This window comes from Cynoglossus semilaevis, unplaced genomic scaffold (genome assembly GCF_000523025.1).
Source record: "Cynoglossus semilaevis isolate Cse_v1.0 unplaced genomic scaffold, Cse_v1.0 scaffold1282, whole genome shotgun sequence".
In the NCBI taxonomy this organism is placed as follows: domain Eukaryota; kingdom Metazoa; phylum Chordata; class Actinopteri; order Pleuronectiformes; family Cynoglossidae; genus Cynoglossus; species Cynoglossus semilaevis.
This window is the reverse complement of record NW_007585122.1, coordinates 113,436-126,511: the sequence shown is the minus strand read 5'-3', so window position 1 is coordinate 126,511 and position 13,076 is coordinate 113,436. Positions and strand designations below refer to the sequence as shown.

Below are 13,076 nucleotides of genomic sequence, written 5' to 3'. Positions count from 1 at the left end.
CCGTGTTGGAGCCGCGCAGTGTGACGAGGATGGCGATGACGGTGATGATAACGTTACTGTGTTTGTAGGAGCGCCAGATGTTTTCAATCGTGGTCCTAATGAGCTGATGACGCGTCTGATCACCGCTGGGGAGAGTCTTATTAAGGTAAATAAAACTACACGCAGTTTGGTTCAATGTCAGTAGCTGCTCCAGGACAAGTCATTTTATTTCAAGTTCATAACAGACAGTTTTGATATGAGAAAGACAAAAAAGGACCCTTAGAAAAACTCCAGTAACTGGGTAAAAACAACATGTATAATAAAATAAAAGACTGTATTTAAAACTACAGCTTCAGACATTGTTTGGTTCACCATTGAAAAAATGGGTTGAAAAGTTTTAGCGTCAAAAGACGGATGTACTGTGACTCACCGACTGCAACATGTGTCAAAAGACGGATGTACTGTGACTCACTCAGTTTGTTAACGTATTTAATTTGTTTTTCCATCAATTTTGAAATCAGGTATTTAATTTGTTTTTCCATCAATTTTTAAATCAGAGCAAGCGGAACAATTTTTTTTCTTTCTCAAAAACTGAAAGAACCTTTTAAATGATCTCTAGTTTGGTACTTAGATTAGATTAAAAAAGAAAAAAATCTACAAAGGATTTTTCGGATGAAACACCACTTGAAATGTTAAGAAAAATAATAATAGGAAAAGGGTGTTTAATATGTCTTAGACATATTAAAAGTTCGCTGTACTGCAGGAATCCTAATGAATGGCTGCTGTGTTTCCACAGACTGATATCTCTGTCAGAGTGTAAATCCCTGATCCTGTTTGTGATTTCTATAGAAAACCTTCATATTCTCACGTATCACGTTCCAACACTGCAGCTCAAAATCCAACACCTCTGAATCAGACGTCGTGGCTTAGAGGCAGGTGGTGTTATACCATACATCAGATGATGGGAGAACAACGCCTGATTGGTTCCTCCACAGACATGTTTGTCATCTAGACAAGTCCTGGTCAGAGTTCCAGACTTCCTTAGCCTCCGGGCCAGATGAGGTTTCTGACTTCTAATATTCCAACACCATAAAATACGTTTTATTGGTGTCGAGAAAAAAATTATGCAGACTTGAAAGCAAAGCACACAAGACAGATTAACAATATTTTCTCTTGAAAATCACAGTTTTTCTTCTTGTACTGTTCCCAGCCCTCACTTAATATTCTGGATATACATTTTGGCTTTTCCAGAGATGATTTCCTGCTGCTCCATTCAAGTAGTTGATACAACAAAAGTGCCTCATACTGTACAACACTTGGTTCAGTAGCCAACACAAGAATGGTTTAAATGGACTCTATTATTTTCCTGTAACTGTGGTTGTTATATAATATTTGCTTACTCGTCTTTTTAAACTGCTCAGCTCTCCACAGTAGCTGGGTTTTTTTTACAGTTAAACCAATCTTTCTCTGTTCCCACAGCCTGGCTCTTCACAAATCAATGTAGCTGTAGATGTTCTTTAACTGTGTCCTTTAACGTTGTGGTCTCAGCCAACAATTATAGAAAGACATTGAGGTTCTATTCCTGCTCGTTCACAAGTCAGCGACTCCGCACAGCCAGAGGTCCGTTTTACCTTGCAGAACAGCCAAGCCTATCATTAGAAACAAGGGCAATGACCTCACCACTGCACTGCTCTAGCCATTATGGAATAAGTGAGGGCTAACCACATATTGAGTGCTTAAGGACTTTGTAAGAAGACACTTGGCTCCAAGTCTCTGTGTGCCACCACGGTTGGCCAATAAGTGTGCGTTTGCTGTATCATTTAAAGGGCTGCACCGAAGATGAAGTGCGAGTCCTTGTAAAATGGTAAGGCCACATAATTCTTTCAACTTTTCCATAAGCACCTCCAGGATGATATTTGTGGTTTTTATAACTGCGTTTCTTTTCAGGTTGCGCAGAAAGTTGGTACGGGCCAGACAGATGTAGGATTTTGTTAACAAATATTAGATTTTCAGCTATGAAAGAAGTAAAAGTGTTGATTCACACCATCCAGGTTTGAAAGGTGAACAAAGTCTTTGTGATAACACTCAGTTACCAATAGACAAAAAGCGAGCAGGAAGAGTGTAAGGGAATACACACAGCATTGTGTTTTTGAGACAATGGCCATGTCTTAAAGTGGCAAGGAATTAAAAACTAGAAAAGGTAGAAAACTATGTTAGGGATTGAGAAGCTGAAGTGAAAAGAAAAACTGACAAAAAAGTGTCAAATATGGTAAAATCATATGTCATGCAGCGATGCATTCATTTCTTATAAAGTACTAGATGTAAGCTAAGCTAAAGTAAAGCTGTAATAATTCTCTGGAGTTCAGTTCTCCATCAAATATTCAGTATATTTGTGCTGTGAAAATAAACGCATGTGTGAAAGTGTGAGAACAGTCGCGTTGCCTCCACTGCCAGGCGTCTGTCACTTCAGGTCTGCAGCAGGCAATCAGAGCCCAGGACAGGATATGGAAAGTTGCTGATTCGTTTACAGTGAGTGTGTGGTTGCCAGGGAAACCACTGGTCCACGTTTAATCAAACAAAGGTTGTGTTGTATTCTCTGACTGCTGCATCTTAATCTATTTGCGTTAATATTGTTTTATTCTCAGCACATATGCAGTAAAAATACATTTTTCAAAACAAGTCATGTTCAATCCAAAAATACTATTTTTTTTTGTTTGTCATAAATTATGTCATATGCTTTTTATCATCTACGCAGTAGATTTATCATGGACCACCACTTGTCTCATAACATCAAGGCTGACACAGATGATGCCTCAGAAGAAGCAGAGGGTAAAGAGGATGAGCAACTGCCAGCAGATGACCATCTGATGACCCTGAAAGCCCTGACAGAGAAGTTGAGACTGGAGACCAGGAGGCCGTCTTATCTGGAATGGAAAGCCCGGGTGGAGGCGGACAGCTTCAGGGGACAGACAGGGACTGGACAAAGTCCAGTACAGGCCAAGAGTGAAGGGGAATCAGTGCCAACCAGAGAGGGTGCAGTAAACTGCGATGGGGCGCCATCAGGTGTGCTGAACGGATTTGGGAACATTGATGAAGCTCTCAGCTGGCTCAGGAGAGAACTGGTGAGACCCCACCTCTCATACAGAACACCGTTATATCTGCCACTGTGGAATCCACAGAGGAATCCCACTCACATCAGTGAGCGGGATCGATTAGGTCTCTGACACGAGTGTCACATGTTTGTTACACAGTTTGTCTAATCCGCTCCAATCAGTTAGCTCTGCTCACATTTAGCCACGGTTCATGTAATCGAGCAGAGCACGCAAAGAGGCACAACAAGACAGAGCACAGTATGTGGTCACGCACGTTTGACACAAAGACACAGGGCATGAGAGATTATCTTCACTTTGAATGTGTACATGTACTTTTTGTAGTTTTAATTTAATGTAAACTAGTCATTTTTTTTGCAGACTGACATGCGTTTGCAAGACCAGCAGCTGGCCAGGCAGCTCATGCGGCTCCGGAGCGACATCAATAAGCTAAAGATCGAACAGACGTGTCACCAGCACCGCAGGATGCTCAACGATGCCACCTTTGGCATGGAAGAGCGAGACGAGTTGTCAGACCTGCTCTGCGAATGCCCTGTGACTCCAGGCCTCGGCCTCTCAGCCCCCCTGAGACTTATTGGTGTCACAAAGATGAACATTAATTGTCGACGTTTCTCGCTCTGCTAACAGCTCTCGCCTGAAACTCGTAGTTTAATCCAGAGGAATGTGTTTTAGTTTTAGTCTAAATGTTTAGTTTGGTAAATCAACTTCTATATTTTATATAAACAATAAATGTTTAGATAGAGTTTTAATATGACATTCTTTAAACCCAAACTAAGTCAAAAAAATTACATTACGCAAACATGACTTGTGTGGTTGGGCATATATGTGTATGTGCGGAGTATAAATATTGCATATATTCGAACAGGAAATTTCCTTCTTTCTGTAGATAGGACTATTGCCTCAAATCTAAAAGAACAGAAACAAGATGATTTACAGTTACAAGTTCAATACTGACCTCTGTAGGATGCTTTTGTAACAGTAAACTAATTTCAGTCTTAGATTTGTTTATTTAACTCTTTCTTTCCCTCACTCTAATATGACAATTTCACATTGCAATAAACTCCATATTATTCACAATAAATGTGTTGTGAGTGGTTTTGGTAAAAAGGAGAGCTGTGACATCAACATGTTCTCTGCCTAATCAGCCTATAATCAAATGGAACAGCCCGTACCTGGAAACAGGTTTGGTCACATATGACACCGTACACAGACCATTGTCAGGGCCTTTCATGAAAAATTACCCACATTGTTGGTTTGTGGATTGATTTTTAAATTTAAATATGGTAACGTTACAGTAGTGGTAACAGTTGAAAATGATTTTGCTGTAAATAAGGCTATATTAGATGACGTGTTGAATGCTTTGCACGTTCACCTGTTAAGCAATCACTAGTCTCCTTCAGCTAAACCTAGTGTTTTTGAAATGGAAAAGGTGTTAAAAGAGTCAAGCACCATCCATTGGCTAGGTAGAAGTTTTTTCTCTTTCTTGAGTGCACTCTCAACAAATTCTTGTGCAAACACAGACTAAGCCTTGGCTTATGAGGGAGCCACACTCCATGTGACGACATGGGCACAGGGGGTGATGAGTCGTTGCATGTGACCATCAGTGAACCCCACTCTCTGATCCCTGTGTCCCTCCCAAACCAGCCTGAAGAGCCGTGGCATGAATGACTTTGTTGAGACTAAGATTTTCACACATGAGTTGCAGCTTTATGACGGCTTATTGGCACTGAAAGAACTCTCCTTCAGAATAACAGGCTGCCAAAGCATCAACAAATATTAACTAACAAGCGAGTTAGTGTAAACAAGTTATATATATCTTACTGCGGAAAAATATATATATTTCCTCAGCTCAACTTGCATGGACTGACAAATACTTTGGGTTACTGATCAATGGTTTGGTCCAAATTTATCATCCACTGCAAATGTCTGGCCCTGCTTATTGGTTTGAACATTCGACCCAACTGAGCTTATAATTGAATGCCCCTGGTTTAATATTCCAGGCTCTGCCAGCAGTTTTACAGCTCTGCTTCGTTTCCTCAACAAAAACTATGATGTTACCTTAATCATCACTCCTTATGAAAGGTACTACATCAAAAGGAATGTGCAGATGTCTGGTCAGTTTCTTCTGCCTCAAACTCACAAAACTAATCCCACAAACTGAGGGCCTTCAGTTACATCCACTGTGACAACTGTGATGGAAGGAAAACTCAAGTTTCAAAGCAGCTTAAGTGCATCCAAGCAGATGACCAATCAAAAGATTTAACTCAACATTTTTTTTAATTGTTACCTCCCGTCCTGTTTGGTCAAATTAAGTAAAATCAGTGTCAAGTCACAGAGCCTGAGGAGTTGATGACAGGATACATATCACGTTTGATTCTTGTGATTTTACCACACCAGACAGACAGTGTAAATGTTATTTAATAACTATGGTTTTCTCAACAACTTCATAATGACCAGTCTGCAAGGGACCGACAGTTGGCAACACTACTGCAGTGTAAAGGCACAATGACAGATGTAATGTCATAAAAAGATGACCTGCATGGGAAGAAGAAATATATATATATATATATAAAAAACCATAACGTTACATCAGCCATCAGCTAACAGGCTTTGTCAAATACAGTCCTCACTCGGCTACGTTCAACCGAATGACAATTTGTTGTTATTACAGCATTTTTTGGGCAGTTTGAAAAAGTATATATATATACGTATATCCATATATACGTGTATATATATATACACACACATATATATATACACATATATACATATATAGGAGTAAACACTTGATACAAATGATAGTGTAACACAAAATTATATAGCAAGTTCTTTCACTCTCACAGCAAACGCACAAACGTGAAGTAACTGATGAAAATCCAAAGTCGTTTGGTCTGACAAAGCTGCTGATTGACCAAATACAAAATAAAAATACAGCTTCACTCTCCGTCTTCTCAAACATTTACACGGTCCACAGACGCACCAGTGTCTTTGAGGGTAATTAATAGACATTTTCTTAACCTGTGGAGTTGTTTTCGCTACCAGCAGTGGCAGATACTGCCAATAAACGAATAATAAAAAATGTCAGAGAAACTTTAAAAAACAAACCAGAGGCTTCAAACGCCCCTGAAATACAAAACAGCAAACAAAGTGAAAAGTCATCTCCAGAGTTCTGCATAAGTGCGCTTGTTGACTTCATGTTTGATAGTTAGGTATTTCTTGATTAACTATACAGCATCCTCTCTGCATTTAGAGGAGAATAACTGATTTAATATCTTAGGTCAGTGCTATGGACCACCTTCATCTGATGCATTCTTCTAATGCCTACTGTTTATTTGAGGAGTGGGCTGTCAGTTTACTGTCTGAACGGTACTGAACACAGCAGACCACGTGTCATGGTGTCACTGCCTCCTGGTCCATGCTACAGCCAAGAGCTTCTATGTCATTGCTGATGTCCGTGATCATGCGATCCCAGTCATCACCCTCTGAGGCCTTCTGACCCTCATCGGAGGCACTGCTCGCACCACCTTCTCCCATCGCTCCGTTGCCATTGGTTGTTGAATCGGAGGCGGAGCTGGTTGTGCGCCGGTAGCGGCCAAAGCTATCTGTGATGATCCCTCGGCCGTCTTTCACACCAATGGTCTCAAGGAAATTCTCAAAGTGCTGACTGTCTTTCTCTGGTATGAACGGCCGCAGGCCTAAAGGTAGAAAAAGTTGCAAAACATGGGTTTAACACTTGACACCTGAGTGAACTGTTTAGATGATCTTTGTAACATATATACATCCATACAACATCCACCAAAAAATATCCAGACATATATCCAGATAAAAAGGACTTGTACCAAGAAGTAGGAACTTCCTGCTGTCACCGTACAGTTGTCGGAGATTAATGCAAAACTCATGGATGGATCCGCCATTGCGGTATTCATGCAGCAGGGTGGCAAACTGCTGGATTTCTTGCGATGACAGTTTTGTCCTCAGCTACTCAGTGAGAGATGAAAGGGAGAAATAATTCAGTCAGAATTTGATGCATTCCTTCTACAAAGCTACAAATCAGATAATTTGGCAGTCAGATGAAGTCATTTGACTGATGAAAGACAAAGTATGAATTTAAGGAGATAAGAAAGAAAAGGTGACTGATCCTACTGTGGTCATATAGTCCTGCAGCAGCTCTGCAGCAGTGGTACTGAGTTCTCCTTCACTTGCAGTCTTTGTCTGAGGAGATGCTGGGGTAGACGTTGTCGGTGAGTTTCCTTCTCCTTCCACAGAGACCTGGAAAGGACTGATTAAAAAAACACAGTTCTAACTTGCAGGGAAAAAAGACTGCACAGTTTAAGGTCTAAGAGCTACAATCATTTTGGATCAGTGGAACTGAATACTAGTAATATGTGGAAGTTTTCTTACAATAAGCCGCCCTCTGTTTCAAAGGCTTCTTTAACGTCGGCTTTGCTTGAAGAGTCGTCTGTATAATTAAAACAAACATTTTATAACTTGTTCTATGTAAATTAATTTGATTTCTTATGTCCAAAATGCATTTGTGATGCACATGTTAATCCAGGTTCAGTCGGTTTTAATTTCTGCAGATCATTAATCCATTCTTCCGTACCGCTGTACAAAGAATGGTGCCTTGTCGGTGTTGTTGCTCCATCAAATATGGCTCTGTCTAGGAAGTCAATGGTGGACTCTGTGTAAACGATCTGAAAGACCTGACTGAGCAAAAGGCACAGCTCCTCGGCTGCTGCCTAAAAGACCAAGTAAAGAGACAAAAGAGACATAATAAGGTGTGTTATCTTTGTGAAAATGACAACTTATGTCCTTTAAATCTATATGAAATCATATCAAATATATTCAGGGTAATGGTTAGACTTGTAAAACATTCAAGCAGTGTCTTGTAAAGGTTAGATTTGCTGTGTATTTAGGTTTAGATTGAAAGTTTCTTGACTGTTACCTTAAACAAGCATTATACTTAATACATTACCTTATTATCAACAGCCAGCACCAGCAGACAGCAGACCTCCACCAAAACAGCTCCACTTTCTGATAAAGAGCTCAGAGTCTGAGATTTGTTAAGATCAGGACACGAGCTGGGACAAGGGGAACCTCCTGACTCCTGGGCTGAAAGGAACAGATGCAAAATTATAATTTGTTATAATAATTAATGTTAAATAAAATCAGACTTTTGGAAAAAATTTAAACATTACTAAAGAAGACAGAGTAACCAGTAAAGGATTTCTGAGTATTTTTGGAGTATGCTTGGGTTATTATATTTACCTGTTTTGATCACAACAAGGTGCAACGAGTCGTCCCTGATGTAGGACACAGCAGCAATATCATGGATGGGAACTCTCAGGATGATGTCCTCTCCGTCTCGCCACACAAGCTTAATGTTGTATGCCGACAAACTCACCACAGCGTCCTGCTCAGAGGTCAGCTGGCCTGCCAACTGATGTGACTTCTGAGAATCACAGAGACATTAGTATAAGTGTAATCATCCTGACATGATAAATATTAGAGCCCAAGTGCTGGATTAAGAACAATATATGCAGTACTTACCCTTGCATTGTCAATGAGCTGTAGCACCTCTGTTCTACTTGATGGATTCAAGTATCCTGGAACTGATGTCAGCTGCCCCAAGTACTGCAGCATAAAGATGTCCATTACACATGATATTTCAAAATATGGAATTAATGAAAAAAAGACACAGGCGTTAATGCGTCTTTGACTTCTTACTGATGAAAAGATTTCCACACTCACTTTGACCTCCTTCTCAATGTAGTCATTAAGCAGTATGTCGGGGTCAATGCGGTGGTCAGGCTGAGAGAGTGAAAAGGTGTGCAGCGCCCTGCGCTCTGTAGACTTCTCCTGAGCTTTCTTGTCCCTCCCCTTCTCTCCTTTCAGGAAAACTCGCTTGAACGGAGACACGATACCAGGCTGGTGAATAGAAGAGAAAGAAATTAATCACTAATTATATGTATTGTTAGTGAAACTAGGGCATCAGGAGCATATTTCTGCTTTGTTAAATCTCTCAAATATACTATGTTGCATTCAGTACAATAAAGAAGTTCAAATGTACTATTCTAATTTTGGACCTTGGTAATCTAACAGCATATTCATAAGGATAACTGCCAGAATTAATGTCCAAAAACAAGTGCTGACTAGGAATCTATATCCATTACCTAAACTGCTTTTGACAAGGAAATATGTAGCCCCAGCAAACAGTAGTAGTTTCCAACCGAAAATTGCAGCTGTATCTCCAGGCATCCAACTGAATAAATTGCAAAAGCCTATAGCATGAACGTTCACTTCATACAATCAATAAGCAGAAGAGTCACAAGAGAAACTTCCTTACTTCTGTCAAATGTCCTACATTATCTTAGTGAGACAGCACTTGAAGGGAATTTACAACCTCATAAGTCACTATTAGGTATATTTAACAAAATCCTCAATCAGTGTAAGAGATCAGTCTTAAGATCAGTCAAGATAAGTCTTAAAAACAGCTTAGAGCGTGTTACTATACTAAAACCAGTTTAAAAAGCCTACCTCAGGCTCCATGGATGCACACGCTTCGGGTTGCCTGCACAACCACAAGCACACGACCTCGCCACAGATACTTTATACTGTGTAAACAACCACCTGTTGCCTCCACTCGTGCAGTAGCAGCTGATAATGGAGACAGAATCAAACGCTTCCTGTGTGTCTGAACAAGAGAGGGGCAAGACCCTAACCCCAAGCAGCAAAGTGATAATGCCTCTGCTCAGACACAAGAACAGGAAGGGGACCAACCACAGCTTCCTGTGATGACATGCTTATACATGCATAACATTGTAACTTATATGCAGCTGAAAACTCTTGCTTAAAATGGCACTACAGACTTTGTGGGGAAGATGTTTCTTTCTCACACCTTTACTTCCTATTGTTCTGATTACTTCATGCTATTTTACACAGGACTGCACAATTAAAGGTTAATTAACATCAGACGGAAATACAGGTCTTAATATTCCAATGTGTTTATCACATATTTAACACTAGCAGTCCCGTGGCTTCACTTTTTGTACTGTTTTTTGACTTTTAACCTCAAATTAAGTCAAGTTAAGTTGATGTCTGGTGTACTGACACTTGATCAAAGACATCAGGACTGAATGAAACCTGTTTGCCAGATACATAATTTAAGCACATGTAGCTCCTGAAGACGACTGCATTAACATTTAATAGCTTGTCCTTGTGAAATGTGAGTCAGATGCTACCACATTGACCCAAGTGTGACTTGCAAACAGGCACACCTTATTGCTAAATGTCTACAAAAACATATACAATACTACTTTTAAAATATTGCATTTATGAGTGTACAATCATCTTGGTGCATGAGTTCTTGCGTGCATTACCCCACAATAAGGTCTTGTATGTACAAATATGGCACTCATAGTCTAAATGTTTTTAGCTGTTAGAAGACAATATTTATCAATAAAAGATTACTGTAATTCTATGGTATATTTATTTCTGCAGGACATGACATCAAATTAGATATTTAATTATATATATACACACACACACACATAACTAACATCTTATTCTGTTTTACTTAGGTTTGTAGACTTATTTGTATACAAAAATAAGATAATTGAAGTTAAGGATGTATAATTTATGCAAATGCGATGCGGGTTTTGTTTGTACCACTTTGTTTCTCAACAAAAAGCCCCTAACTTCTCTGTCGTGTATGTATTTACATGTATGTGCTGTTTAAGAATTGTGGACCAAAAACAAATCGAAGCCCTGTCTCCACCAAGTGGCAAAAACAAGAATTGCATTTCTTGGTGACTGGATAACCGTTTATCGTTCACATTATGCCGATGTGTTTAAAGTTGTAACATTTCGTTTTTTCGATACATTTAGATTTCACAAAATATATTTTGTTAGGGCCAGGAAATAATATCCCATAAGTAAATTTTGGATTAGCATTAGGGGTAAGCTGAAAAGTACATTAAGCAATATTACTTACAAATGAAATTAAAAAAAACTGTTTTATTCTCACTTAATATTAAATTATGTTAAAGTAAATTTACTGAAGTTTGTGTCTCCTTTATTATAGATGACAGTTTGTGTACATAGTATTATTTATAGTTTGGTATGTATATATATACATTATATTTTTTGTGTAATTAACAACATCCAAACGTAGAGTAATCAACAAACTTAGTTCTCATGTACAATCCTCAATCTCCCACAATCCTAGAGACGGGCAGTTAAAGTTGTGCTGAAATGGCTTTCACATTGCAACATTGAATCTGTCAGCTTTTAATCTTTTTTTTAATTTCCCTGTTTCATCTTTAGTCAACCATGGCAACAGCGGAAACATAAACAGCACATTGCACAACACTATGTCAAAAAGATATATATTCTTATATAGGTTACGGTCATCAGCACTATTGTAAGTGATATGTATGTGAATTTGGGCTAAAAATATGTACGATTTCTAAGTTTAAAGCACAGTATTATAATTTAACCTAAATACATTTTCCTCCAAACTTGTATCAATAATGTATCTCCTTCAATAACAACGGAATATGATAGACGACATTTTAGCATGATAACGCTTTATTTACCCCGAAGGTCTTTTTGATGGACCCTGCCTGCTAAAAGCTAAGGCTAGTAAACTAGCCAACTAGCCTGGTAACTTTATCGAAGTAGCCTAATTTCTTACCTTTTTCACTTTTTTCACATCATCCTCCATTTCTATAAGAAATAATTCTTCTTCATATTCATCCTAGAGTGTAGATCCAGGTGTGACAAGACATAACTACCAAAGCTTTTAATCCAACACTCATCTGTCAGAGGTTAGCCTGCTAGTCTAAGTTAGCTTAGCCTTAAACTGGTAAAGTGATGCTCGAATTTCAGTTAAAAGGCTAAACGCCATGCCGCTTTTTTCTAGACGCCTCAAATTTAGTAAAATACTGTTACGTTATGAGGTTAAAAACTGAGTCACCAGTTTAGTTACAAGCTCAAAAGAATTAAGCTGTACATCTGAAAAACTCGGAAAAGACAAGCAAAACTTTTCAATCGTGCCGCCATTTTGGGCGTAAAAACTGTGGTCCAGCATGCTTTGCTGTGCACTCACCAAAACAGCTGCTGTGACATGTAAACAACGCGTTATTTTGTTCATAACTAAGTGATAAGAATACGGATCTCTGCCGGATTTCGGCTCTATTATCTAACATTGTAATCAGTGAGTGTACAAGATAGTATAAATAGCCCCAGATTGCTAAAGTAAATTATCTTTATGATAGAATACGTCTTATTTTGACCTGTAAAAAGAATCCGTTTTTAATATAAATTCATAAACTTTCAATTATGTGAAAATAATCTCTGATCATGCTTCAAAAGGCTATTTTTTAAAATATATTTATAATTTAACTATAATATGTAGAATTAGGTTCTAACATGTGAAACAAAACAGTAAAAAGGACACATTCAATTAACACCACTGTCAGAGATGACCATTTTCTAAATGTGAGGTGTGCATTTGAATACAGTACTGATATATTGCACTTTCAAAGACTATATTTATTTTTCTCTTCTCTGATGAACAGTCTGATATATGAATCTACAGTAAGGCTTAACATTACATTTCAGCATAATATTTCTCTTTTCTTCTAAAAACAAAAACATACAAAAAGAACTTTTAGCACCATATGTTATTAATAATATTCATATTGTTCCCAAAAATAGGGTGCAGGTACAATACTGGACATCGGTTTAGCTTTTTTTTTTTTTTAAAGAACGGGATTTAGTGAAACAATTTGTGTACATTTTATACTTAACAACATCAAATAAATCTTTCCTTATTTCTTCTCTGTCACAATATAAGTTGTATGAGTTCACTTTTTTGTAGGATTGCTACACAGCCCCTAGTAAATTTGTGTGCTGACATTATCCTGACTTTTGGAATATCTGGTGGGATTTTCAAATACACCAACACCAACACAATCTAAAAAT

General features: G+C 38.4%; 2 protein-coding genes across 6 annotated transcripts; one reads left to right on the top strand and one right to left on the bottom strand.

The window, feature by feature from the left end:
* The first annotated feature begins 6 nt into the window (after positions 1-6).
* fam167ab (family with sequence similarity 167 member Ab) lies at positions 7-5,904 on the top strand. Of its 4 annotated transcripts, none has more exons than XM_025053738.1 (4): positions 17-145; positions 1,806-1,843; positions 2,735-3,101; positions 3,450-5,904. In XM_025053738.1, exons 1-4 carry the CDS (start codon positions 107-109, stop codon positions 3,711-3,713), a joined length of 708 nt encoding a protein of 235 aa, XP_024909506.1. In that variant the 5' UTR covers positions 17-106; the 3' UTR covers positions 3,714-5,904. The 4 variants fall into 4 exon arrangements, with proteins under 4 accessions (XP_008335603.1, XP_008335605.1, XP_024909506.1 ...); XM_025053739.1 differs by lacking the exon at positions 17-145 and adding an exon at positions 1,927-2,039 and having other exon boundaries at positions 1,826-1,843; XM_008337381.3 differs by lacking the exon at positions 1,806-1,843 and having other exon boundaries at positions 7-145.
* ccm2 (CCM2 scaffold protein) lies at positions 5,348-12,177 on the bottom strand. 2 transcript variants are annotated; one of them, XM_008337380.3, is made up of 10 exons: positions 11,785-12,177; positions 8,841-9,017; positions 8,640-8,723; positions 8,358-8,541; positions 8,065-8,201; positions 7,693-7,828; positions 7,491-7,548; positions 7,233-7,368; positions 6,929-7,067; positions 5,348-6,784 (listed from the first exon to the last, which is right to left on the bottom strand). In XM_008337380.3, exons 1-10 carry the CDS (start codon positions 11,812-11,814, stop codon positions 6,480-6,482), a joined length of 1,386 nt encoding a protein of 461 aa, XP_008335602.1. In that variant the 5' UTR covers positions 11,815-12,177; the 3' UTR covers positions 5,348-6,479. The 2 variants fall into 2 exon arrangements, with proteins under 2 accessions (XP_008335602.1, XP_024909505.1); XM_025053737.1 differs by lacking the exon at positions 11,785-12,177 and adding an exon at positions 9,627-11,196.
* Positions 12,178-13,076: the final 899 nt, after the last annotated feature.

Bases quoted from the DNA above. Each gene is read 5' to 3' on its own strand.
- fam167ab (XM_025053738.1), top strand. From the start codon at position 107: ATGACGCGTCTGATCACCGCTGGGGAGAGTCTTATTAAG. The intron at 146-1,805 runs GTAAATAAAACT...TATCATTTAAAG, and splicing joins CTGGGGAGAGTCTTATTAAG to GGCTGCACCGAAGATGAAGT. The intron at 1,844-2,734 runs GTAAGGCCACAT...TCATCTACGCAG, and splicing joins GTGCGAGTCCTTGTAAAATG to TAGATTTATCATGGACCACC.
- ccm2 (XM_008337380.3), bottom strand. From the start codon at position 11,814: ATGGAGGATGATGTGAAAAAAGTGAAAAAG. The intron at 7,369-7,490 runs GTAAGAAAACTT...TTTTTTAATCAG, and splicing joins GAAACAGAGGGCGGCTTATT to TCCTTTCCAGGTCTCTGTGG. The intron at 6,785-6,928 runs GTACAAGTCCTT...TTCTACCTTTAG, and splicing joins CAGGAAGTTCCTACTTCTTG to GCCTGCGGCCGTTCATACCA.